The 26,282-nt window shown below is 41.8% G+C and overlaps 1 protein-coding gene across 1 annotated transcript; it reads right to left on the reverse strand.

Annotated features, from left to right (window-relative positions):
- Positions 1-2,383: 2,383 nt before the first annotated feature.
- KCNK1 (potassium two pore domain channel subfamily K member 1) lies at positions 2,384-25,047 on the reverse strand. Its single transcript, XM_048486182.1, has 3 exons — positions 24,255-25,047; positions 7,334-7,729; positions 2,384-4,753 (listed from the first exon to the last, which is right to left on the reverse strand). The coding sequence occupies exons 1-3, from the start codon at positions 24,607-24,609 to the stop codon at positions 4,494-4,496; spliced, it is 1,011 nt and encodes a 336-aa protein (XP_048342139.1). The 5' UTR covers positions 24,610-25,047; the 3' UTR covers positions 2,384-4,493.
- Between the last annotated feature and the right edge of the window lie 1,235 nt (positions 25,048-26,282).

Here is a 26,282-nt window from a genome sequence, read left to right on the forward strand (position 1 = left end):
AGAGCTCAATTTCCCCCCACTTGCTGCTGTTGGCCTGTTTCAATTTACACCTGTCAGCTTGATTTCTGATTAGTTTCAGCAACAAAACAACTTCCTATTTATATAGAAAACTGCTCTGAGGAATAATCTCCTACCTGTTCTGTAATCTTGAGTCCAACAGCAACATGTTGTTATATGGTATTGTGCTTTTGGCATCAAAGGAGAATTTTGCACTGGCAGGAGTTGGAAGATTACCATGAATGGCACCCTGTTGAAAATGGGATTTTTAGCATATTTGGATGAAAATAATCCACACTAGGGGTTTGCATTTGGATATACACAAACCAAAAATATACCCCAAAACACATAATTGGTATTTGTCTGGTATATTTAAGGTCTCCAAATATTTCCAGGAAACTGAAAAAAATAGTCCCAAAATATTCAGGATTTACCAGGAAAATCAGGAGCCAGCTTTTGCAGACTCCCAGTTCCTTCCTTCCTTCCTCCCTCCCTCTCAGGGGAGTTGTATAGACCTGTCAGGCTGCATCTGTCCGTTTCTGGTTTCTTAATCAGTTTCAAGAAGGTCCCATGTACTGCAGGCAGGTGCCAGCTTTGTAGGCATGGGCAGACAACCCCAGGTCCAAAGCACAGGAATCCAAGCAGGCAAGCAGACTGGGAGCTATAGCAAGCACTGGAGGATCCAGCAGGAAGTGCACTCATTGCACCCAGGCAGCACCAAGCCATGGGCGTACCACCCAGGGGGACATATGGGGTCAAATGTCCCCAGGCTGTGGCCATGTAGTCACGTGGGAGGAGGAAAATCTGCCTCCACACCCCTCGTACTTCCCCCTGGGTCCATACACTAACTTCAAGACCTGGTGCAAAAAAAGTTGTTTGGTCGTGGTGGGAGAGGGTAGCTGCCCATGGGGTGGGGGTGGGGGGCACGGAAAACTCAGATTTTGAACCAGGCTACATTTTCTCTAGATGTGCCTCTGAGCCAAGCTCAAAGCAGGGCTTATATGGAGAGGCTTGATTGCTGCAGCAGAGATCCTGCAAGGGTTAGTCTTTCTCTGATACAGGCTCTGCTATTGTGCCATACTTGGCAGAGAAATGAGCACTCTTCCTTTTATTCTGTAGCTGCCGCCACTGTCTCTGCCTCCTTTGCATAGCTGGCTCTTCACAGGGCTCCACAGAGGACTGTGCAGGCTCTCTCAGCTGCGTGGTATATCAGGTGAGGAAGGGCTGGTAGCTGACTCTGCTGGCTGAACTTCCTCACGAGCAACCTGCTCTGGCTGAACAGTGTGTTCATCTTCTGCTTCCTTGTGAGGAGCCACTTCAGAGTGCCCGGCATTGGCAGGTTCTGTATCTGAGTCCTCTGAGTCCAGGTAACTGCCCACAGGCTGGCCCATGATATCCCCCCCCCCCCCCGTGCGAGAGTTGCTTTGAATTCCCTTTGAGATTTTTACAGTGTTATTCACTGCTCAATGTTGGATTTCTTCTTCTCTAGTACAACATTAGTCCTGTTGAGCTTGCCCTGCCTCAATGGCCCTACATTTTCCTGGGCATTTCATAGATTTGTATTTGCTCTGTTGGGCTTGCAGAATTCTCCCTCCTTACTTGGATTTGTTCTGCTGTCTGTAACTCTCCAGATGCACAGCCCTATTGATCTTGCACTGCTGCAGTGGCACTTGGTTCCACTGAGCTATTTACTCTGTTGGGTTTGCCACACCTCCCCCCGCCCCCATCCCTTGTTTGGATTTGTTCTGCTGCAGAGCTCTAGTTTAACATGAATTATGTTGAGCTTGTGCTGCCAGACTGGCACTGGTTGTGCTGGGCATTCTGTATATTGCCATTCATTCAGCTAGGCTTGCAAATGTGCTCCCCTCAATCTGGAGTTTCCACTGCAGAGATTATCAGGTTTGATTTTGGTCCTGTTGCGTTTTGCACATTTGGCTTGTGATTCTATTGGGATTCCTGGGTATTACAATTGTTCTGTTGGGCTTATTGTGTTGGTTCTTCTTTGAGAAGCATGATCTGACCAGTGATTGCTGCTTGCAGGGATGGCTTTTGTCTGAAAGCAGCTTGGGGATTTTTTTTGGGGTGGTGGTGGTGAAATTTTGGTGCCTTTACTTTCAAATACAAGCTCCCAGCAACCCCAAAAATTTGCACTTTCTCCTAATGAAATCAATTGTTTCATTAGAACACACGTCATGATTCTGGGGGGATGATCTGTGAATAGAAACTGATGGTTTTCTGCTTCTGATCATACTGATAATTGTCAGCTCCATTGATCTATTCAGTAAGAGAAAAGAGAAGGATTCTGCAGCCTGAGAGTGAATGCATAGCCATTTGTTGCCATCAAGTATCTCTGGATAGTTGACCATCACACAACACACACAAAAGAGAATTGGAACCACACTTTATTTAACTTTAAAAATCTAAAATGCTGTTTGGTAATACATAATGCAGTGTGGTGTTCAGCTTGTCTCTTCAGTTCTGTGCTTTAAAGTCCATTGTCGTTGCAACTGAACACACTTTAAAAAATCTGTCAATTGCTACATTAAGATGCATAACATACTGCTCAGAGTGTAGCTGTACCCTGAAGTACACACATCTCACCTGTTTCCATGTACCAACTGTTCACAGAACTTCAGTGAAAAACAAATTTCTTTTTCATGGTATAATAAAGAACACAGCATTCAAATCACTGGCTAGATATACAACAAACAAGAATCTGAGAGTTGAGGCTCTACAGTCCTATCCTTCCACATTCAGTCAGTCAAAATTTAAGTCATTGTTTTTAGTGTCACATTTGGAGCTATTTGTTCTCTTAGAGAAATCATGAGGGGAGTTGAGACCGTGATGCCAATCCTGGGTTGGGACGTGCCTGCAGATTTGGGAGTGGAGTCTCAGAAGAGTGAGGTTTGGAGATGGGAGAGACCTCAGGTATAATACTATAGAACTCACCCTCTACAGCAGCCATTTTCTCCAGGGAAACTGATCTCTGTAGTCTGGAGGCCACTTCTGATTGTGGGAGATCTGCAGTCCCCACTTGGGGATTGACAACACTGGGCAGAAATCTTAATGATTTCAAAGTTGTCAGTTTAAATTCTGGTGATCTCCAATGTATGTACATTGTATAAATATATTTATATATATTTATGAACATGGTAGTTAAACATTCATTATAAATAGAACCAACTTATTCTGTACAAAAATAGCCACTCAGAGAACAGCATGCAATTACAATAGGCTTCAAATCAAGTTTATAAAGCATCTCTGTTTTCTTAATATAAATTTCAGTTCACATAAGCTTTAAAGCAGATTTAACAATTTTTTCCAGTAGAGGTATAAAAACTATTTAATAACACTAAGTACTAACTTAATTCATATACAGTGCTTTTAGGTGATAAGAGTTTCAAGTATGTTTGCCTTTCTCATGAAAAATCTAAACAGTATTCGGCTTGTTTACAACTATTCACTTTCTATGAATACATAAATATTACCATAATTCTGTAACCACTGAGGAATAAATTGTTTGGGAAACATCCTATAGGATAAAGAAAGAGCCAAAGGATGTGTCTATATGCAAAGGAAGATGGCTTTCCCCTATGTTACTACAATGCCGTGTATGCTGGTGCTTATGGGTCCCTGATCCTGCGTCCACTGAAATCAGCTGCAGCACACACTCTTGCTAGGTTATTAAGGCCAGAAATAAAGCACCCAGTTTGATTTTCTACGGAAAGCAGATACAGAATTCTTTTTCAGTGTTGACTATAGACTGGAGTATACTTCTAAGTGTGGGTAGTATACAAAAAATCCATGTTCAACTCATTACACACTTCAGACTGTTCCAATCCTTCTTGAGTCAGCCTTTGATGGTGATGAGCTGAATGCAAAAATCACAATGAGAGAGGCTACCTAGAACTGCTGCTGTGCACTTTGCCTGCAGCTCTTGACTCTGTGGGGCAGAAGGACAGGAATGACATGCCGTGCACTGACTGCTCATTAAAGGGCTTCACTAAACGGCAATGACCTTGCAAAAACTGTTCCTGTTTTCCAGGCTGACGTGCCATTCCCACTCACACTACGGGCAAAGGAAGAGGGTTTCTTTTCAGACATGTTATTTTAATCTCATTGTTTCCCATTCAAAACCAGAGCCTGGACTTGGTGTCAAAATATTTCTGCTTTGCCAAACATTTTTTGGGGAGTGGGGGTGGGATCTCAACAGCCTATGGAAGTGAGAACTTAACTGTTCTTCAAACCTAGCCCCACCTACTTCTTTATACACCATGAATTTAGGGGTTCCCAGCGGCATACCATGATTCCACTAATGTTCTCAGAATGTAGATTCAGCTAAAGAAAGCCTAATTTGGCCCATACTTATTAAATTATTCCAAACAAATACTTAATAATGTAGCATTAGCCTTCCTGCCTCTATAGTTTCACTAATGGTGCTAGTTTTAACTGCAAGAATGTAAGTGCACTGTTGATACTGGAATGGAAGCCCTTGGTTAATTGTTTATAGAGCCTTCACAGTTAAGTGCAAGCTGAGGACTCACAAAAGGTTCATTCACTTTCTGATCTTCCTTCATGGATGCTGCCTGATCTGAAATTGAAGAGAAGGATAACTGGTCATGTTCTACTATCCGAACTTGATCCTCTTCCTTGTTCTTCTTCACATAGAACATTTTCCTAAATTTTTTGAGCTCATGAAGTTCGCAGAATGTCTCTAGAACAACCAGCATTGCAATGAGTCCCAGCAAGAGGTAACCTAAAAAGGAATGACAAAAGTGTTTGAAATGTTAGTTGACAGAATGGAAGCTACAACAGTACAAGTTTATACTAATGTGCAAGAAGCTGAACAGTTTGGGCTGAAAGCTATTTCTAAGTTTCTCATGCACATGGAGAGATGTTTTATGTTGTAGATGTACCTTTCTGACTGGTGGATCTATTATGTAGAAACATTTCAGTCATAAAGGACTTATGGGTAATCCTCATCATCTGTTTCATTCATATTGATTTATAATTTCAATCCTGTCCTTTCCCAAAAATAATGTTTTAGTCACTATGTGAGGTGGGACAGACAGAATCTGTGATATATGCAGTCACCCCACATGCGTGTGAGCTAAACAGTGATTCAAATTTGGGTTTCCCACATCCAAAAACATGCCTCTAATTACTGTATGACACCGGTTCAGTCTACAAGACTGCTGTACTTCAGGGCTGTCAGGTGTTCTGCACACTTCTGGCACAATGCATCTACCAAATGCGGGCCATAAAGCATTCATTTTCTGTTTTAATAAACAGCCTAGGATAGCTATGTTATTAATTTTATAAATTATCTTTCAGGTTTGTTCTATCACTGAATTCAAGACATTCCCAAATGTTTCAGCAAGGAAGGTTTATCATGTGCGCTTTAACCATACATTAGTATTCTGAATGAAGGAGCAGAACAGGAAGGAACAGAACATGCTCAACCCGCTCCATGCTGCTTCTTTAAAAAACTGCAGTTGGGGCTTTGCTGCACACATGTGCATGTAATGCATAGTCTAGTTCTCTAGAAGAAGGCAGATACTGGCAAAGGGAGGTGGGATCTTGCTGCAAAAAAGGGGGAAAGGGATTAGACACTCTCCTGTGAAAGTTGCTAAGTGCCAGAACTACATGTGCTGGAGATGGAAGGCGTTTATTATCTATGAGCATGGAGCATAGCAAGGGGGTTAAGGAAGTGCTGGAAATGATCTCAAAATATGGCTGCTTGTTTGGGTTGTTAGGGATGTCAACTATCTCCTGAAGGCAGGTGCAGAAAAAGATGCCTCTGGCTATGTGATGTCTCTGGTTAATGGAAACTATTTAGTCAAGAAAAACCATCTAGTTCAGTGTCCTACTTCTCGCAATGGCCATTTGATGGCACTAGGAAATTTTATGGTTGTCCACTGGCATCAGGTATTCAGGGGCACACTGCACTGAATGTAGTTATGGCTAGCAGCTGTCAATAGATTTGTTTTCCAATAATTCATATGATCCTATAAAATGCATGTAACCTAGTAGCTGCCACGAGTAATCCAAAACTGCACAAATACACTATAATAAGAGCACATGGTCCTTGAAATGTCTACTACAGATGGGGTCCAGAAATTACTAATTCCCATAGTCTTTACTTAGGACTCCAATTTATTCTACTTAGATTTGATTGCCAAAACTATGATTTTGGAATACAGAAGAGGACCTCAGATGGTAAATATCAATAGTGCTCAGAGAAATGAAGACCAATGGTGCACAGAGAAATGAAGCAAAAGTAAAAAGTTTCCAGAAAGTTCCAGTCATCCTCAAGTACAGAAAATATCTGCAAACGGAAGGCATTTCCACCAGTGGAACAGGACTTTCTTCAGTGGTGGGATCCAAAAATTTTAGTAACAGGTTCCCATGGTGGTGGGATTCAAACAGTGGCGTAGCACCAATGGGGCTGGGCGAGGCATGACAGGGGCGTGGCCGGGCATTCCGGGGGCGGGGCATTAATAATTTCTCTGTTACTGTAAAAAACTCTTACTGTAAAAAAAAAGTTCCTAATTTCCAGCTGGTATCTTTCTGCCCATAATTTAAACTCATTATAGCAAGTCCTATCGTCTACTGCCAACAGAAACAACTACTTCTCCTCTAATTGACTGCCTGTCAAATACTTAATACTTTCAAATACTTAATTTTGTTTCTAGAAATCAAAAGAAGGATACTTTCCTTAAACAAGGAACTTTACCATATTTCTAAAACTGTTTTTAAAACAGCCCAACAGGGAGAATTATCCCGTTTTCTACCTTCGCTAACCAGCCACATAGGAAACAACAGGACTTCATGATTTTTGGACCTAATGGAATTTCTAACAGAAAAGCAGACCGAATAGGTAACCCCCTCTCGGCACACACAAATAATTAGTAACCCACTCTCGGGAACTGGTGAGAACCTGCTGGATCCCACCTCTGACTTTCTTCCTTCCCACTTCTTCCTGTATCTCAAAATGATCCATGAAATGCTACATCAGAAAAATAGGAAACCCTCTGGAACAGAATGAGGAATTAATTGAAGTCTGCAGCAGGAGGGAGGAACTGGAAAAAAATCTCCCCACCACCTTACAGTCAGCAGAAATTTATGATGGCATTCCAGGTGTTACATTGAAATAAATATTAATTTCATGTTTCATACAAATTTAAAAGGAGTTTGATAACTGTTACAAAAATTACTTTTGGATGTTTATTTGTTGCTACATGAACTTAATTTTACAGAGGCAGAAGAACTTATAGCGGAGCTCTGTCAAGCTTTCAGTTAGTATCTATTATTTGCACTGATACATGTTACTCACATGTTATTCCTATTTTGTACAGCTCTCTGAATTTCTGGTTGTAACCTTCTCCTGGAACATAGTCACCAAGACCAATGGTGCTCAGAGAAATGAAGCAAAAGTAAAAAGATTCCAGAAAGTTCCAGTCATCCTCAAGTACAGAAAATACTGCTGCTGGGATAAAGAAAAAGCATGAAACAATAACGAAGCCCAGAATCACTGCATGGACGATGGCAACTATCTGCTTTGAGAAACCCCATCGAATGTGGAAGTATAGCACAGGCCTCCGGGTGACGTACACTATAATGCGCTGCACCACTGCTGTCAGGAACAGAAGCGTAAAGGGGATTCCAATGACAGAATAGATGATGCAGAAAGCCTTTCCTCCATCTGACAAAGGCACAGTGTGACCATAACCTAGAACAAGAAAAGAAGATATGGGACTTAGAAAAACAGGCACACCATAGAAATGAAATTCAAATTAAAAATAGACACAACAGCTGTGACCTCCAATGGTTCATGCTGGAAAAATGTTGCTAATCTTTAAAATGACATTGGACCTGTTTTGTTTTACAACAGAGAACAGCCTCTCAGTCTTCATCTTCTGCAGCAAGGCAGAATTAAGTCAACAATGATTGATTCCATTATTCCATGCCCTAACCTGGATAACCCAGGTTAGCCCAATCTTATCAGGGTTGGTTCTGGTAGTGACCACCAAGTGTAGGGTCACTACACATTTCTTTTTTACTCAGTCTTGTAATTGTGCAATGTTATCAACTTGTCTGTTTATGGTCTGCCTCTGGTCTGATATGTCTTATGACTCTATTTATGCTGTTTTTGCATTCCTCACAAGTTTTATGAATTTATGTTTTATGAAGTTTTTACTTGTAAGCTACCCTGAGCAGGACCTCAGAGGAGGACTCTACAGAGGTGCCATAAAATTTCCTAAATAAATAATAAACAGATAACAACACGAATGAATCTTGAAATCAAAAGGAATATTTTTCAACCTTTTTTTCAAACACTTTTATTTTGCTAGGAGAGGCTAGGAAAAACTATGCACAGAACTTCTTTGAAGTTGCTCACATGGGAAAAGAGGAAAGTCACATTTGAAACTGAAATGTAGCTTGAAAATACTACTTCATGCAATGCATAACTAACTTAATGGAGTTTTCTGCCTCAAGATGTAATAAGGATTACAAGTTCAGATGTTTTTAGAACAGGATAGACAGTATCATGGGGGGACAGGTCTAGCAATGTCTATTGGCTATCATGATGAAACAAAATATCCATATTCAGAGAGAGTGAGCCTCTGTCTTGGTGCTGGCTGGAAACAACAGGAGGAAAGACCTACCTACAGTTTCCTTTCCAGTTTCCTTTAATTTTAATTAAGATATAACGGCAGTTTCTTTTTGGTCTATTGTTTTTACAAAACTCCAGCAAAACAACAATTTGGGCAGGAATTCTAATTCTGGGGTTGTCTCTAGTAGCTGCTCCAGACAGGGACATAGGTATAGATTTTTTAGGAGGGTTCGGGGGGCAGGGCCACACCCCCACCCATCCCTGGGGGTGTGGACATGCCTCCCCAAGCCCCGACCTCGGCCTCAGTGCTTATAAAAGCAGCTATCTGAGGCCAGGGACAGCAGATTCCCCTGCCACGCCCTCCCTTGCCCCCCCCCACCAGCTGGGCTCCCAGCCAGCAACCGGCAAACCCTTCTGCCCTTCTCTCTGGGCAGAGGAGTAGATAGGGAAAATTGAGCCCGGTGCAAAATCTGAGTTTTGCACCCACCCCCTCCCCATGGGCGGCCACTGTGATGCTGGAATCCACCCCCAAACAGCATCACTTTCAATGCTGTTTAAACTAGAGAGCCCAAATTCTCCTTTTAAATTCACCTTAAAGGGAGAATCTGGGGGCCTCAGTTAAAACAACATTGAAATGATGCTGTTTGGGGGTGTATTCTCCCCCACCCTGAAACAGCATCACTTTCAATGTTTAAACTGGGGACCTCAGATTCTCCCTTTAAATCCATGCTAAAGGGAGGTGGATTTAAAAGGAGAATCTGGGGAAATTGTGGGGGAGGTACCTGCTGTCAGGGGTGCAATTGTTAAGCTAGCAGCACCAAACTTTCAAGGCATTGTTAGGAGGCTCTCCTAATACCACCATCCAGGTTTGGTGAAGTTTGGTTCAGAGGGTCCAAAATTATGGGCCCTCAAATGTGTAGCCCCCATCTTCTATAAGCTCCCATTGGAAACACCCCTTTTGGGAGTCCATAGCTTTGGTCTCCCTGGACCAAACTTCACAAAACCTGGGTGGTACCAGTAAGATGCTAACCTGATTATACCTCCCAGGTTTGTGAAGTTTGGTTCAGGGGGTCCAAAGTTATGGACCCTCAAAAGGGTAGCTCCCATTTTCTATTAGCTCTCGTTGGAAACAATGGGGTATGGGAGTCCATAGCTTTGGACCCCCTGAACCAAACCTCACCAAACCTGGATGGTGTCATCAAGAGAGTCTCCCAAAACATCCCTGAAATTGTGGTGTTTCTAGCCTAAAAACTGCATCCCCTGCAGGTCAAAAACTGGAAAAACACACAAAAAACAAAAAACCCACAAACAGGGGGTGGAGCTTCGGACATGTAATGGGAGGGTTGAACCAAAGAACCCCCCCCCCCACCCTTACCTACGTCCTTGGCTCCAGATCTGTATCCCAGCAAAGAGTATTCCATGGGTGAAATCAATTATCAGGAAATGGCAGCCACCCCTCATATAATGCTGTTAAGGGGTTTACAGAACAGCTGTTTTGGCCTCCTCCTACAGAAGCAAGTGACTTTCTCATACAAGACAGGGGGTTGAATCCCTTTCTTCAAATACATACCCCTTCAACAAGTGAACAAAAAAGGAAGAAAGATTGGACAGTCCTAGCATAGTATTTTACCCCCTCTAGGGATTGAGAAAGGAATCCAAAAGAGAAAACCCATGAACCCTCCCCAACATTATTTCACTCCTGCTGAGGAAATGATGCCCCTAGGAGGAAATGAAACTCCAGTCCTTGAAAGGCAAGGAAAACAAATGCCTGAACAAGCTATAAGAGAAAAATCACTAGAATAGAATAGAATCTTTATTGGCCAAGTGTGATTGGACACACAAGGAATTTGTCTCCGGTGCATATGCTCTCAGTGTACATAAAAGAAAAATACATTTGTCAAGAATCATAAGGTACAACACTTAATGATTGTCATATAGGTCTAGTAAGCAATCAGGAAACAATCAATAGTCACAAAACCATAAAATGTAAAATCATAAAATAAAATGAATTAAAATGAAATGTCAGCACAGGCTATAGTCATACAGTCATAAGTGGGAGGAGATGGGTAATAAGAATGATGAAAAAAGTAGTGCAGTAATTATATAATAAATATATAATAAATAGTTTAACATTATAGAGGGAAATTATTTGTTTAACAGAGTTGATGGCATTGAGGGAAAAAAACTTGTTCTTATGTCTAGTTGTCTTGGTGTGCAGATTGCTGCTCTGCTAGCGGCAGCGTTTTTTAGAGGGATAGAAAGTTGAAACAGTTTATGACCAGGATGCGAGGGGTCAGTAAATATTTTCACAGCCCTTTTTTTGACCCGTGCAGTATACAGGTCCTCAATGGAAGGCAGGTTAGCAGCAATTGTTTTTTCTGCAGTTCTAATTATTCTCTGAAGTCTGTATCGATCTTGTTGGGTTGCAGAACCAAACCACACAGTTATAGAGGTGCAGATGACAGACTCAATGATTCCTCTGTAGAACTGTAGAATTCACAGAAGGCATCCCTGTCCCCCAACAGTGGGTAAAAGCATGGTTTAAGAAAACACAAGTTCCAAATTAAGTTCCACAGTGGATGGAGTACTACAGCTGCAGTACAGGCAGCAACAAAATAGGAATAGGATAGTGACTGTAATAAGGGCTATCATCAGATTTGGTATTGAGCAATACAAATACCTCGGAATGCTTATTGAATGTGCATAAACAGACTTAGATGAGTTTCTGGGAACTCTCTAGTATTTTCCTAGATGTGCTTTATTAGCTTTTGCAAGAAAGTTCAAAGAGTGACAATAGGCAAACATCAAATTGCTTAGAAATTAATCATCTACCTCAGTTTAGATACTTTACAATAGGAGAAATTATAGCTGCAAAAGCATGAATAATGATATACTTTTTTAAAAGTATGACCTTGACAAATGCAGTATTGAATATACTTCTGTTATATGCATGTGTAAGTAATATCAGCTGCAGTATCATATGTTCTCCTTTGCCTAAAACAGAAACCACTAAGGGGAAAGAATGATACCAGCTCTTGCTTTTCCTACTCAGCTTGCATTATATATGAGCTCAGCATGCAGTGTCAACTCAGGATGAACCATTACACCACTGCTATGTAGGAGTCTAATTAGCAACTCAGTATGGAAGAATTCGCACTACTCATGGAGAAGAAACTGGGGAAAAGGTGGTGGTTATGAGTTACTGTGACTCCAGCAATTCCTTTAAACTTGCTGGATAAAAAGGATCAGATTCTGAATCCTAAACTGAACAATGTTGCTTTGCGCTTTCCACTTATTCCAACAAACCCAAATTCTATACTGTGTGCAAGAAAAATGTCTCCTGTTTACATTTGCTATTGTTCATTATAATTTATGACCCAACACACTGAAAAGACCCCCTGCATCCATAACTTAGGATGTTAGTGAGAATGCTCTTATACATAGCAGGACTGAAGCTGTAAAAACCCTACTTCAGAGTTCATGCAATCTTTTTGGAGTGTACTTCTGAAGATGCCATAGAGCAGCGGTGGCGAACCTTTGGCACTCCAGATGTTATGGACTACAATTCTCATCAGCCCCTGCCAGCATAGCCAATTGGCTATGCTGGCAGGGGCTGATTGAAATGTAATCCACATGGAATATATTCACTCTCATAAACTCTTCTGGTCTAATCGTACACATATGTAGGGGTTGCCAGCTTTTTTGTAATCCTTCCCTGATCCTTTGGTTAATCTAAAAGCAAAAATTAAACTTAGCAAAACATTTTCCAATAACGTAATCTTTAGACTAGGAGAAAAGTCATTTGCTTGGGTTTCTACATTTTCTGAGGTACTTTTTTCTTCAGATTCCTGAAACTCAATTGAACAAGCCCTGTATGAACCACTTTACTCACAAACTGGATCTAATTCCTTCAGTACAGTATTTACCACAATGAAAATCAAATTATTTATTTGCTTTACTCCCAAAAGTATGAATATCTGAACACTCAAAAATGTAAATATATTGTCAAAACTATCACCCTTTATTAGAACTCTTTCTGGGCATCAGAATTGCTAACAGAAAAATTATTGCAAGATAAATTATTAATTCACGTACTTTCAAAATATAAAAATTTTGAACTTGACTACATGACATTACAAAACAAATCTAGGCAAAGGACATAATTTCTGCTCAATAAACACTAATCAGCCAGAAAGGTAGAAGGCAGAAGACTTTGAGAAGAACCTTGAAGGATTCAAAGCTTGGGATTTATCTGCAACAAACAAATAAAATAACTGAATCAAGGAGAAGCTCCTACTAACAAGCTATTTCAGTTGCTAGCAGCAACCTGGCACAGCTAAATCAATAAACAGTAGTTAACTACGGCCCTATTTACAAGAAATACAAAAGTGCTCTAGGGTGGGTTTGGAAAGAGGTTGAGCTGGATCAGCACAGAGACTGAGAAAAGTCAGGTCTTCAGTTTACATCTTGCCTCTACTGGAAACTCTTAGGCCGTTTCCCCACTCACCTTTTGTTGCTTGGCTACACTGCAGCTCCAAGTGGCCCAGCGGGTTCCAGCGGACCACTCCCCACTACAGGCGGTGACAATGCAACGCCCTATTCCCTATTCTGCTGCCCTCGCGACCCCGCAACGTGCCTCATTTCTGTTCCCTGTTGAACAGCGCCTTTTGAGGAAACCCCATACGACCATCCTACCTGCAGTGGGGGGGGCGTGACTGCAACTCAAAAACACCCAAAGCTTACAAAACCGTTTTGCCTCTGCTTTTTTTTTTTTTTTTTTTTTTTTTTAAAGAGGTGAGGAAATGGCCTTAGAAGCTATGGGTTTTGGATCCACACTACAATTTCTGAATATCTTCAGTTCTTGTGTTCACAAGATTTTTCTGGCTTCCTCATCACATGACAGCCAGAAATGTGCCCCCAAATCCTGTTACTAGGAGACAGGGGAAGCTAATTTATTTATATTCTACCTTTTTTCACTCTGGAAGTCCATGCAGGTAAGTTCTTAGCCAAGCACTGTGGCTGCCCACGTTAACAGAGGTACCACTCTGGATGGGGAACAAACACAGTGACTCTGAATGGAAATCCATGCTTGCATGCACAGCTGCTCTGTAACTGCACCATCCACAAAAAAAGATTGCCACCAACACACTGCCTCCGTGAACACGCAAAAGCGCTGAACATTTCTCGGTGAACAGCTTGCAAGCAACGGGCATTTTAAATTTGCTGAAACTGAAAGGCTAGTAAAAACAGTCATTAGTGCAAATCAGGGAGGTGGTTTGTCTTCTTTCGTCCCTCTCCCTGTCAAGCAGCCCTCAGGGATAAAATAAAAGTTGCATGAAGCAGAGGCTGCTGGAGGCAAGCCCTCCCCCCCCCCCCCCCCCATCCTTCAAGCAATTTTCTCTCAGGCAACAGGCTGGTATTTGTCAAAGCCTAAAAAATTAAACACAACTCCCCAAAAATAACTAGCCGCCATCAATCACCATAAGCTAGCAAAGGTTCTAAATTACCAAGGTTGCAGGCACATGATTTGTGGATTCAAAATCCACATCTCACATCAACCTATTATTTGGTGCATGGAAATTAAACAATAGGAAGCATGTAAGCATGTGACATCTGACTTCTGAGTGTCCTTCACGCTCTCGGGACCTCTGGACAAGAAGACAGTCCTCCAACCCCACCCTTCCAAGAAGAACTCCAAGACACACACAGGTTTCTCTTTTTTTTATTTACGTCACATGAGAACTAATGTTTTCGGTTTGCAGGGGCCTCAGGCTGCACGGCAAGTTACGGGGCCTCACACATTAAACAGGGAGAGAGCAGGGAGAAGGGGAGGAGAAAGAGGGGACTTGCACGTCCCCTCCCCAGGCAGGAGGGAAAGATGGTGGCAGCTTTAAAAAGCTGTGCCCTAGCAACACTTGGAACTTGCTCTCTTTCCCTCTTGGGCTTCTGCATGGAAGATTGAAACCCTCCCCGAAGGGGTGGCGAAGTGGGAGCAAAAGAGGGTCTGTCCACAGGGGAAAAAAGCAGCAGCCAAGCGCTTTGAAAAGCCACAGGTGAAACTTGAAACGGTGGGGAAGAGATGAGAAAGACAGGCACCACGTTGTCCCCATCTAGAGAGGAGATCTTGATCCATCAGCTGCCTTTCTTGTCTAGTGGTGGGGGGCATCTCTAATTAGGTGACTAGTGCTTTCAAATGCAACCGTTGGAGTGGGGTGCCTCGTCTTGAGCCCCGAGAACTTTAGTTGACACGTGGGTTCCTGAAGTTCCTGCCGGCAAAGCGGGCCTTGCTCCCCAGTTCCTCTTCGATCCTGAAAAAAGGGAAGAGCAAAAAAGAGTTTGAGGGGTGGGGGAGTCTGTCCCACAGCGCTGCTACGACCTCAGCAAAGCAGGTTGCTGGGCCAGAGGGTCAGGACAGACCAAAGGAAGCATTCCCCCCACACCACACACACGTACGTCAAAACTCTGAATCCCACAGGATGGAACTGTGGCCATTAGCTTAGACCAGTGTTGGCGAACCTTTGGCACTCCAGATGTTATGGACTACAATTCTCATCAGCCCCTGCCAGCATAGCCAATTGGCCATGCTGGCAGGGGCTGATGGGAATTGTAGTCCATAACATCTGGAGTGCCAAAGGTTCGCCACCACGGCCATAGAGCCTTTACGGTCTAATCGTACACATATGTAGGGGTTGCCAGCTTTTTTGTAATCCTTTCCCTGATCCTTTGGTTAATCTAAAAGCAAAAATTAAACTTAGCAAAACATTTTCCAATAACGTAATCTTTAGACTAGGAGAAAAGTCATTTGCTTGGGTTTCTACATTTTCTGAGGTACTTTTTTCTTCAGATTCCTGAAACTCAATTGAACAAGCCCTGTATGAACCACTTTACTCACAAACTGGATCTAATTCCTTCAGTACAGTATTTACCACAATGAAAATCAAATTATTTATTTGCTTTACTCCCAAAAGTATGAATATCTGAACACTCAAAAATGTAAATATATTGTCAAAACTATCACCCTTTATTAGAACTCTTTCTGGGCATCAGAATTGCTAACAGAAAAATTATTGCAAGATAAATTATTAATTCACGTACTTTCAAAATATAAAAATTTTGAACTTGACTACATGACATTACAAAACAAATCTAGGCAAAGGACATAATTTCTGCTCAATAAACACTAATCAGCCAGAAAGGTAGAAGGCAGAAGACTTTGAGAAGAACCTTGAAGGATTCAAGCAGGATTTATCTGCAACAAACAAATAAAATAACTGAATCAAGGAGAAGCTCCTACTAACAAGCTATTTCAGTTGCTAGCAGCAACCTGGCACAGCTAAATCAATAAACAGTAGTTAACTACGGCCCTATTTACAAGAAATACAAAAGTGCTCTAGGGTGGGTTTGGAAAGAGGTTGAGCTGGATCAGCACAGAGACTGAGAAAAGTCAGGTCTTCAGTTTACATCTTGCCTCTACTGGAAACTCTTAGGCCGTTTCCCCACTCACCTTTTGTTGCGCGCTACTCGCTCCAAGTGACGCGGGTTCCAGCGGCACTCCCCACTACCAGAGCGGTGACAATGCAACCGCCCCTATTCTGCTGCCCTCGCGACCCCTCAACGTGCGTCATTTCTGTTCCTGTTCGGAACAGCGCCTTTTGGGAAACCCCGCACGACTACCTGCAGTGGGGAGCGTGACTGCACGCTCAAAAACACCCGAAGCTTACAAAACCGTTTTGCCTCTGCTTTTTTTTTAAAGTGAGGAAATGGCCTTAGAAGCTATGGGTTTGGATCCACACTACAATTTCTGAATATCTTCAGTTCTTGTGTTCACAAGATTTTTCTGGCTTCCTCATCACATGACAGCCAGAAATGTGCCCCCAAATCCTGTTACTAGGAGACAGGGGAAGCTAATTTATTTATATTCTACCTTTTTTCACTCTGGAAGTCCATGCAGGTAAGTTCTTAGCCAAGCACTAGCCAGGTGCAAACCTGCTTAATTTCAGAAAGCCTACTGTATAACAAATGCCTTCAATCACGGTCCAGCTCCTCTCTGCCTCATCCACAAATCTGCAACATGAAGATTGGCTGGTCATGATCCTTTACCTGGGAGTAAGTTTGGTTGGTGGCAATGGGTGTCCCTTCTGAGGAAACCCTCTGAGTGGCGCGATGCAGCCATTGAAAGTATGTCACGGTTGCTTTACTGAGCTTACTCCTGAGTAATGCGTGCCTGGTTTTCTTAACTGTAACCGCAGTATTCAGGGAATCTAGGGTGCCTGGCCCCTCCCTCCCGTCCCTTGCATGTCGCCCCTCACTCTCTTCCCTCCCTCACTTCTCTTCCCTTGCATGCCACCCCTCCCCCTCACTTGTCAAATGAGTTCATGTACAGAGGCAGTCCTACAAGTACAACAAAATAACAAGTACAACAAAATAACTGATGTGAAAAACTCTTGAATCTTTGAACAGCCACAATGTGACAAAATTCAAGCAAGAGATCAACAGCCAGCATAAGAAAGTCTATTTGAATAACAAAAATGAAGCTATTTTAATACTACTAATAATGGACATGTTGATTAATTATCCATAAAGCGTCTGTAGCGCAAAGACTAGTTTTTGCAAGACTTTTATTATGAAGTGGCATAAATACAATAATAATAATAAACAATAAATAAACATAGGAGCTCCTCGGATGACTGTGATACTGCACTGGAATAAATCTGTACATAGCCTGCACTTGGATTACTGCAATTGTTCACACCTATTATTTTCTTCTTCGCAAATCATCTGTAAGAAGTCCATTAGTACCACAAAAATATTTTCCTACCCCTTCTTTCTGTGCAGGATGGTGTGCAGGGAATTCTGTGAAGCAAAAAAACCTACCTTAACCCTCCCTAATATACCCCTTTTAGAATTCTAGTAAATTCCCCTTTTTTTTTTTTTTTTTCTTTTTTTTAAGAAGTGAAAGCTATATTTTGGGTTCCTGTGAAGGTGAGCCATGTTGCAGAGTGAGCTCCTGCTATACAAATGCTAATTATTCTTATTGTACAGAATTTTCATTACCTCAACAACTTTAAAATTATATGACAAAACTGTTTTCTTCAGTCTGGAGTTTGCTCTGGTCTGAAAATTCAGATGTGTAACATTTAATTTAAAAGGAAATACAGTAAAAATGATTTAATTTGCTATTTTTTCTCCAATTAAAAAAGTAGTTGTAACAAGAAAGTATAAAATGATTCACCATAGATAACAAGAGGGCCCAGCTTGATATGTTAATATGAAGCTGTTAATTAGCAGTGTTTAATTTGACCACAAAATATGGAACTGAGTATTTCTTTGAAGAAGAATATGGGTTCCCGCCCTCCCTTCTTTAGCATCATTTACAAAAGTGCAACCATTTTTAAAGCTTATCCTAATTAATCCAAGCACTTGGAAAATAGAGATTGCCAGCTGTGAAGGCTGCTCCTGCTGAGTGAAACACCTGTGCAGGATGGTGACTCAGCTTGGGAAGAACAAAGGGCAGGAACAATTAATGCAGAACAGGCTTATAACCCTGGTGAACGGCATCTGTCACCAACCCACACGCAGCATGATTTGGTCAACTGCTTGAGAGCAATACATTGCCATCTACTGATGTGTTTAATAAATCAGATACCTACCTACTTAGGAATGCACTATACAGTTGGGGCAAGTTATTTCTTCTTCTTAGATGAGCAGCCAAAAACTTGTGTATGACATAAGCTGCATAAATTGTATGGGGTAGGGGTAGGAATGATATGCAAAGAGTCTTGTGTGCTTCCATCTCTGACAGGAGTATTTTGTTCATTTCCTCTTCACGGCACTGAAGTCAACCAAAAGCTGCTGCTGGCCAACAGTGACAAGGAACTTTTTTAAAAAAATCCAGTAATGAAAGTGCAAGAAAATAGAATGACTGATGTAGAGATGCCAGCCATGCAAGGTACACAACAAAGAATTAAAACAATACAGAAACCAGAGAACATTTGCTAATCCTTTGGCATCCAGTAATTAATCCTCACCACTTACCATACACAGGTTACAAATATATGGTAGGTGAATTCTGCACGGTAGAAATATAATGGGGCGACAAAGGGTTTGGGGAAGAACTTCACATGGGTCCCTCCCCCAAAGCGGGATCGGCCCATTATATTTCTCTCAACCCAGGTTTTTTTAAAAACACCAAAATCGTGATTTTTTTTTGAAAAATCCCAGGTTGAACCCACTACTGAAAGAACAGTACAGGCGTCCAACTGTTTCATTTTTCCTGCCTGCCCCCCATTCTCCCATTTTGCGTCATGCCAGTCTCATTTCTGCTGCTGCCAACCGGTGTGATAACTCATAGTTTCAGAAACGTCCTCCAAGTACATTTTTTCCCTTTAGCAGCGACTATGAGTGCCATTTCATCCAAATATGTACAGCAATGGATTCACAACAAACAGGGCCATTGCAAGCAATGGTTCCATTTTCTATATGCCAATAAAGGCTTGGTGCTATGTGCTGTGGTGTTATTTCCTTTTCTTTTTATTTTTTGGGTGCTCAGAGCACATAGCCAGGCAGATGCACACAGGAGAATGACAATTATTTGAGTGTCCTAAAAACAAAGTATCATTTTTAGTACCTTCACTTTTTTTAAAAAAAATGAACAATGTAAGGGAATGCACTGTTTATTGTCATTAAATTTTTACATGTACTATTCTAATAAATACACATACTATTCTAATAAAAAACTTTTAACATAAAGCTTTGAATCTGAATATAATATTTAAACTGTACTTGATTTTCTTCTTAATCAAAGATTTAAGTTCAAGTAGTTCCTAGAAAGACATAAAAATGACAAGGTATTTTTAAACTTTGTTGACAACACACAATTTAAAAAAACTCCACCCTAAATCATATTGTGCTCTATTTAGGGCACTGGATTATTTTTCAGGCAAATCCAATTCTAATTTTCCCAGAAAACCCACATCATCATATCTACCTTAGTGGTGATGAATATTAGGATTCATTTGGATGTGGGTCCAAGCATTCAACAGGAAGGCATCAGAGTCATGTGAAAGGAAGCAGGGGACTGCAATTATGACTTCACTGATTCCCAGGCCCAGACTATGGGCAAAAGGCCAATAAAGTTGGGACAGGAAAAACAAGTGGTTTACGAGGAAGCATATTGTAGTAAGGAATAAACGAAGAAGAATCAGAACCAGGAAAAAGCAATCTTAAGGAGAATGATCCCATCTAACTTCATTCATTTCAATGGGTTTAGACTGGAGTATGTCTCCTTAGGATTGCACTATAAGTGGCTCTTTCTGTCCTATTGCTCCTCTCCCCATTTATGCATACAGAGGCAGAAGGCATGGCATTCTTGTTTTCTATACATGCAAAAGGCTAAAAAAAGACAACTCTATAGGAAATCAAAATCTAGAGGTAGGGCTCTGCAATCCATTGGAAAGTCCCAACCCATAAGCTGAAGACCACTGGTATAATATTATTTATTTCTAACTTTATTTATGTTCCATCCTTCTCCTCAGTGGACACTCAAAATGGCATATGTCATTATCCTGGCTTCAAATTTATCCTCACAACAGCCCTGTGAGGTAAGTTAGACTGAGTGTGTGATTGACCCAAGATCACCGCTCAAGTTTGCATGGCAGAGTGGGGATTTAAACCTGGGTTTCTCAGGTCATAAGCTGGTACTTTAACCACTACCACCATGAAGAATCCTTAACCTACTGATTTAAAAAGAAGAAATGGGTAGGTAAGTTACATCTGATAGTACGTTACTCTGATATATATATGAAATAACTGCTGTAAAGGTGATTTGGTGCCACAAGTAAACTGTTCTGATTTGTATAGATAGACTTGTGACATATATATACCATTAAGAATTAAGTGCCTGTACCATCATTTTCCTAACAATTATGGTTGCATAGGATTTTACTTCATTTTAATATATATAATATTGTTTTTCAACCAATATGGATCAAGGCAGATTGCAACAAAGAATTTATAGCATTTAATCAAACAAATCATTAAAAACCAGTACCTACCAATACGAACTCAACCAAAAAAACAACCAGTTTGAGTTCTTGCTCTCTGAAGTCAACCAAAAGCAGGAAATGCTGATTTAAATGCATTTGGGTTATAACTCATGTTTTTAAAATGACTCTCTTGTACCAGTTTGGGTATAATGGAAATAAGTGCTTTCTGAGAAGCTTGAACCTCCTAAAGATCACAAAGCCCTGCCAAGCATCACTTGAAAATTAAATCCTCGCTCTGGATCAGTGAATCAGCCTTTAAAGGCATCTCATATTCACACAAACACACACAAAACTTGTTAAGAATTTTTAGTGACTCATTTTCTACATGTTCAACGAGTACTCTGTCTCTAGCCAAGTATAGCTATTTTTTCTTTCCTTTAAAGCAATACTGACAGCATCTCTGTTCGTTACACATGGAATCTTTTTTAATCTGGTGAAAGGAACTATTACATATTATTTTGTGATGGTTACTTTCTTCATTTCAGTTTTTTCCTCTATTTCAAACTTTGGTAAGCAAGCTAGTCAGACTGAAACTGATTTTTAAGATGCTTTGACATTATCAACCCACAATAGCCAAACTGTTGCAGTTGGAGCCCCATGTTATATAAATGAGGCAAAGCTACCTAATTCAACTATTCAGAAACCTCTAGATTCATCTTCCAGTATTCACTTGATGGTGCAAGAGAAATCACTTGGATTACTTCCTCCATCTCATACTCTGGTCCTGACCTTTCAACCACAAGTATCACTGCTACATCCAGTTGTAGCCTCAGGGTTTCTATGGGACAGAGAAAAAAGAGCAAGTATTCTGAATGAAGGGAAACCTGATTTAGGATGAAGGACCCCAGACTGAACTGCAGAACATACATCCAAAACACTAAAAGTCACAGCACACAACAGAATAGCCACCAACACACAAGTAAGCTATCCAGAATGTGAATATTTGATGAATTAGTTATGGGTGTGCATTTCCCCTTCAGCTACACGTGATGAACAATCAATTTTTCCACTGCAACAGGAAATGTAATACTTGCTTGTCCTTAGCAGATGATGTTATTCAGAAAGTGAGAGAAGCACAGAAGCTAACTTTCTTTCAGCCACCTTATCAGCATTTTGATGTATTTTCTATTTTTAAGACTTGCAGAACTTGTATTCTCATGATAATGATATGAGACTTCTAAATTTTCTAGTTCTGTCACATAAAGACTGAAAATATTTTTTCTAGTCTAGATTCTAATCTAATGGAATCCAGATTAGATTCGCAGTTCTTGCAAAAAAAACCCCTTTGACTTTGGATGTTTCAGATAAGGAAAATCAGCTGACTGAAATAGGATTTCAAGTGGATTTTAGCTGAAAGTATTTTCTCTAGTTAACTGAAAAGAGAAACCAAAAATATGGGACAAAAGTTTATGCTCTTTCTGTTACTATCCTTTTGAAGTATCCTCTCTGCAGTACTTAAGGAAAGCAAGAGGGCAAAGCTGGCAACTGACCTTCCTGACAACACTTTAAAACTTATTCAAATAATACCTCTGCAGATAGACTGAGAGTCCATGAATGTTCTTGAAATGAATACAAGAAATCAAAAGATAATGCATTTATTATTCTTGAGTTTTCCAGAATTGGGGGATTCATTCTTAATCTGAAAGTACTCAACAGAACTAGAAAAAATAATCATATCTTTCCTCCTCCCTCCCCCTCAACAGGGGATGACAGACATGGAAATCAGATGTCCAAAACACTGTTCAATAGTCAAAACCTGCCATCAAAACACAAACATTAAGAATCCCTGTACAGCATAACATATATAATATCACCTTACAAATAGTGTTACATATATAATATCACCTTACAAATAATGTACAATTGGAATGCTTCTTCTGATTTTCCTAACTTCAGCTAATCCAAATATTGTGACATGGGCCTCAAGCCATCCTGATAATAGGGTCTGTTCTATTTTGTTCAGCATTTGTCTAAAAAAATGCATCAATAATTTTTATATAACCTAAGAATCTAATGATTCTGGCAGGAATAAATTCCGCTAAAATTAAATGAGATTTACACAAATCACTACATGCTGGACTGGAGTATAAATCTCTTTCTGACAGGATCTCAAAATTTAAAACTGTACTTCGAGTTTGGAACCACTCTCTTTACATTATATCTAAGAAAAAGATAAAGGAGATACTGTTTTTTGGTTGCCAAACTTTTCGTCAAGATGATCCCTGAAGCAATTTTTTTCTTTAACTGAGGAACCAAACCTCAATCAGTTATCTGCAAGAATGCACAACTGCCGTAAGATACCACTCTCAGCAAAACACAGGAATTGTTTTAATGATGAACAAAATTACATAAGCACTACCTGACTTCCTGTAGGCATTGCTGGGTGAACACTGACCTGTCAATGCAGCACTGACATTGTTGCTGTTATCTGGCTATGAACATCTAGATGTGAAGAACACTATAGACTACATGAAGCATACTATCCCAGTAGTGAAAGAAGTATATTGGCTTGTGATGAGCTTCTGGACCCAATTCAAAATGCTGGACTTGACTTTTATAGCCTGAATTATTTGGGAATGGAATTCTCAAGGACTGCCTCTTATGCTATGCTATACCTACATGTGTGGGATAAAATGTGGGTGAGATCGGTTTAGAAATGATATGAATAATACAGTCAGGGCAGTTCTTACACTTACTTCATTGACCGATATAGGTCAACTTCAGTTTTAAACTTCATGCATAATTATGGCCTACATTCCTGCCCATTGTTACCTTCTATCCTTTTGGCAAATCTGTGTCAGTTAGGAATGCATGATTATGGGGTTCTTTTGTTGATTTTTTAATGTATATGAATACTATTGTTGATTTTTTAATGTATATGAATACCATTTTCATCCCATCTCTTTCTTTTGGCAATTTGTAATTGCTTCTATGCCACTCTTGTATCACATTAATGTTATAGGCTGTTTTTACACAACTAAAGCAAAAATATAAATCAATGTTAATGATACCGTTTATTTCAAATTTTGTTAATATAGTTTGGCCTAAATGGAAATATATTTCCCAGTACCTCATATATATATACTTGTTTAGTAGTGAAGGCGAGACACTCTGCGTATTCTCAGAGGCATCTTCTTTATTAAATCTTCATACATTCCAGAACTCATAGCAAGTACTGAAAACAGATTGGGTTGAACCTTGGCACCCATTAAGCCTTTCTCTATAAATTCCTGCGCTCGGCTGGGAGCCCGTATAGCGAAACTAGAAGGGCACGAACAGGAATTACACGGGGCAGAAGAGAGGTGTCTAGGAGATAGCAGAATACTTTCTAAGTTGAAAGGCGGCGAGGCTTAACCTAACTGGAAGTCAAACCAGGCCGAGCTCTGTTCTGGAAGAGCTCTTCTTTCCAAACGCTGCTCAATGGGCCGTGAGGCAAAAGGAAGCGAGCGGCAAGTACTCTGCATCTAGCACGGGACAAATGCCAGAAAGAGATGCCGGGGCTAAGGCCTTCACCCGCACACTCCAAGGCCCCAAGCTGAAGCCGCGAGTGAAGGGTGGGATGGCTAGGCCCGGGCTGGTTCAGGTCGGCTCCTTACCTGTGGTGGAGAGCACCGTACTGGCGAAGAAGAGGGACGAGGTGAAGTCCCAGTTCCAGTTGGCGGAGGCGTTGCTCAGCACCGACACGCCGTAGTTACTGGCCTCCAGGACGCGCGCCAAGAAGCGCTCCAGCTGCGCTTCCGACAGGCACTTGTGATCCTCCACGAAGCTCCGCTTCAGTTTGCGCAGCTCCTGGCGCAGCAGGTCCTCGTAAGGCAGCTCCACCGACGAGAACACCACGGCGCCGAAGACCAGATAGAGGAAGTAGCCGAGGAGCAGCAAGCCGAAGCACCAGGCGGAACGGTGCCTCTCCACCAGCCGCACGCACGAGCTGCCCGCCAGCGACTGCAGCATCGCCCCGAGCGCCAGCCCGCCAGCCCGCCGCCGAGCCGCCGCCGCTCGGCTCCTCTGCCGGGTTCTCGGAGGTCGCGGGTGAGTGGCGCGCGGGTCCCCCTGGGCGGGCGCGCGCGTGGCGGCGGCACCAGCGGCACCAACAGCAGGAGGAGGAGGCGGGAAGGCAGTAACCGATGAGCCAGGCGGCCCCCAGCAGCCCGGGGCGAAGCTGCGTCGAAGACCCTCCTTCTTACACTCCGGCGCGCGGGCCCCTCACCTCGGCAGCCTTTTGGCGAATCGAAGCGAGCCCTTTTCCGTGGTTGGGGCGCCTTCTTTTCCTGCTTCCTCCTTTCTCTGACTTTCAAGCCCAGATGATGTGGCGCTCACGTGGTTCCCCAGCTCAGGTAACCAACAATGAGTCGGGCGTCAGCAGCAGCTGCTCGCCGAACTGGTTCCAGATGCGGGCCTAGTGAACTGAAAGGCAAAAGGGGGAAAGGCGAGCGCAGAGATCCCGGAACAGCTGGAAACAGATGGAATTACCATATAGCGAAAAGCAGATTTTTCCAGGCCGCAGGAGATGCTGTCTTGACTCCTTTTTTTTTGTGGCTCTTGATCCTGGATCTCTGTTTCCCCCCTTTCGTTTGGACCTGATCACTGCACCTCCTAAATACCATTCTATTTAATATGGGCAGTACTAGCCTAACCAATTTCACAGGGTTGTTGTGAGGATAAAATGGAGGACAGGAGAATAATGGAAGCTACCTTGGGTTCCCCATTGGGAAGAAAACTAGGGCACCAATGAAGTAAATAAATGTGCTCTCAAGAGTGGGATGCATCCAAAAGAAACTATACCCTTTCACTGCAAACTGTAATTGTAGTCACCCATATCATTCCTCTGCGTGTCCTCAATTAGGTGGCAGTGCTGCCAGCCTCTTCATGGGTCCTGGACTTCTCCCAGGATTACAACTGATTTCCAGATGGGAGGGATCCGTTCCCCTGCAGAAAACAGCTGCTTTGGAGCATGAGCTCTATGGCATCCCATCTCTGTTAAGCTCCCTCTCCAAACGCTGCCCTCCCCACCCCCATTTCTCCAGAAGTTGGCAACCCTCACACTGGTCAAATGGGAGTATTCAGAGCATGGGGAATCATACGTTTCAAACCACACACCTGATCCCAGAAAGCAGAGCTATCTGCAGCAGTGCCCGCTGTCACTGGGGAGCACTTTTTATACAAAAGTATTGCTGCAGTGCTGTTGCCTGTTAAGTTCGGTGGAACCTTGCATGAGGCAAAATGGAGTCATGTAATGAGCTGCAATATATTGCGAGCCCTGTGGCACATAGTGGTATGCTGAAGTACTGCAGTCAAAGTTCTGCTCACCACCTGTGTTTGATCCCACAGAAATGAGGTTGACCCAGCCTTCCATCCTGAGATCAGTAAAATAGCTACCCAGCTTTCTTTAGATACAATGTTGATGACTGCAGAAGGCGATCACAACCCACCTCATAAACAAAGTCTGCCTATTAAGTATTGTGATGTGATGTCACTGTATGAGTCAATAATGATCCGGTGCTTACACAAGGCAGTACCTCTACCTATCTACGATATATTGCTTTGGACTGACGTAACATGCTCTCTTTGCATTAACGGTGTTCATGCAGTTGAGAAGGCTGTAGGTCCCTCCTGTTTCTATGCCA

The sequence above is a fragment of the Sphaerodactylus townsendi genome, linkage group LG01 (assembly GCF_021028975.2).
Source record: "Sphaerodactylus townsendi isolate TG3544 linkage group LG01, MPM_Stown_v2.3, whole genome shotgun sequence".
Classification (NCBI taxonomy): domain Eukaryota; kingdom Metazoa; phylum Chordata; class Lepidosauria; order Squamata; family Sphaerodactylidae; genus Sphaerodactylus; species Sphaerodactylus townsendi.

Bases quoted from the DNA above. Each gene is read 5' to 3' on its own strand.
- KCNK1 (XM_048486182.1), bottom strand. From the start codon at position 24,609: ATGCTGCAGTCGCTGGCGGGCAGCTCGTGCGTGCGGCTGGTGGAGAGG. The intron at 7,730-24,254 runs GTAAGGAGCCGA...TTCTTGTTCTAG, and splicing joins TACGGTGCTCTCCACCACAG to GTTATGGTCACACTGTGCCT. The intron at 4,754-7,333 runs GTGAGTAACATG...ATTCCTTTTTAG, and splicing joins GTACAAAATAGGAATAACAT to GTTACCTCTTGCTGGGACTC.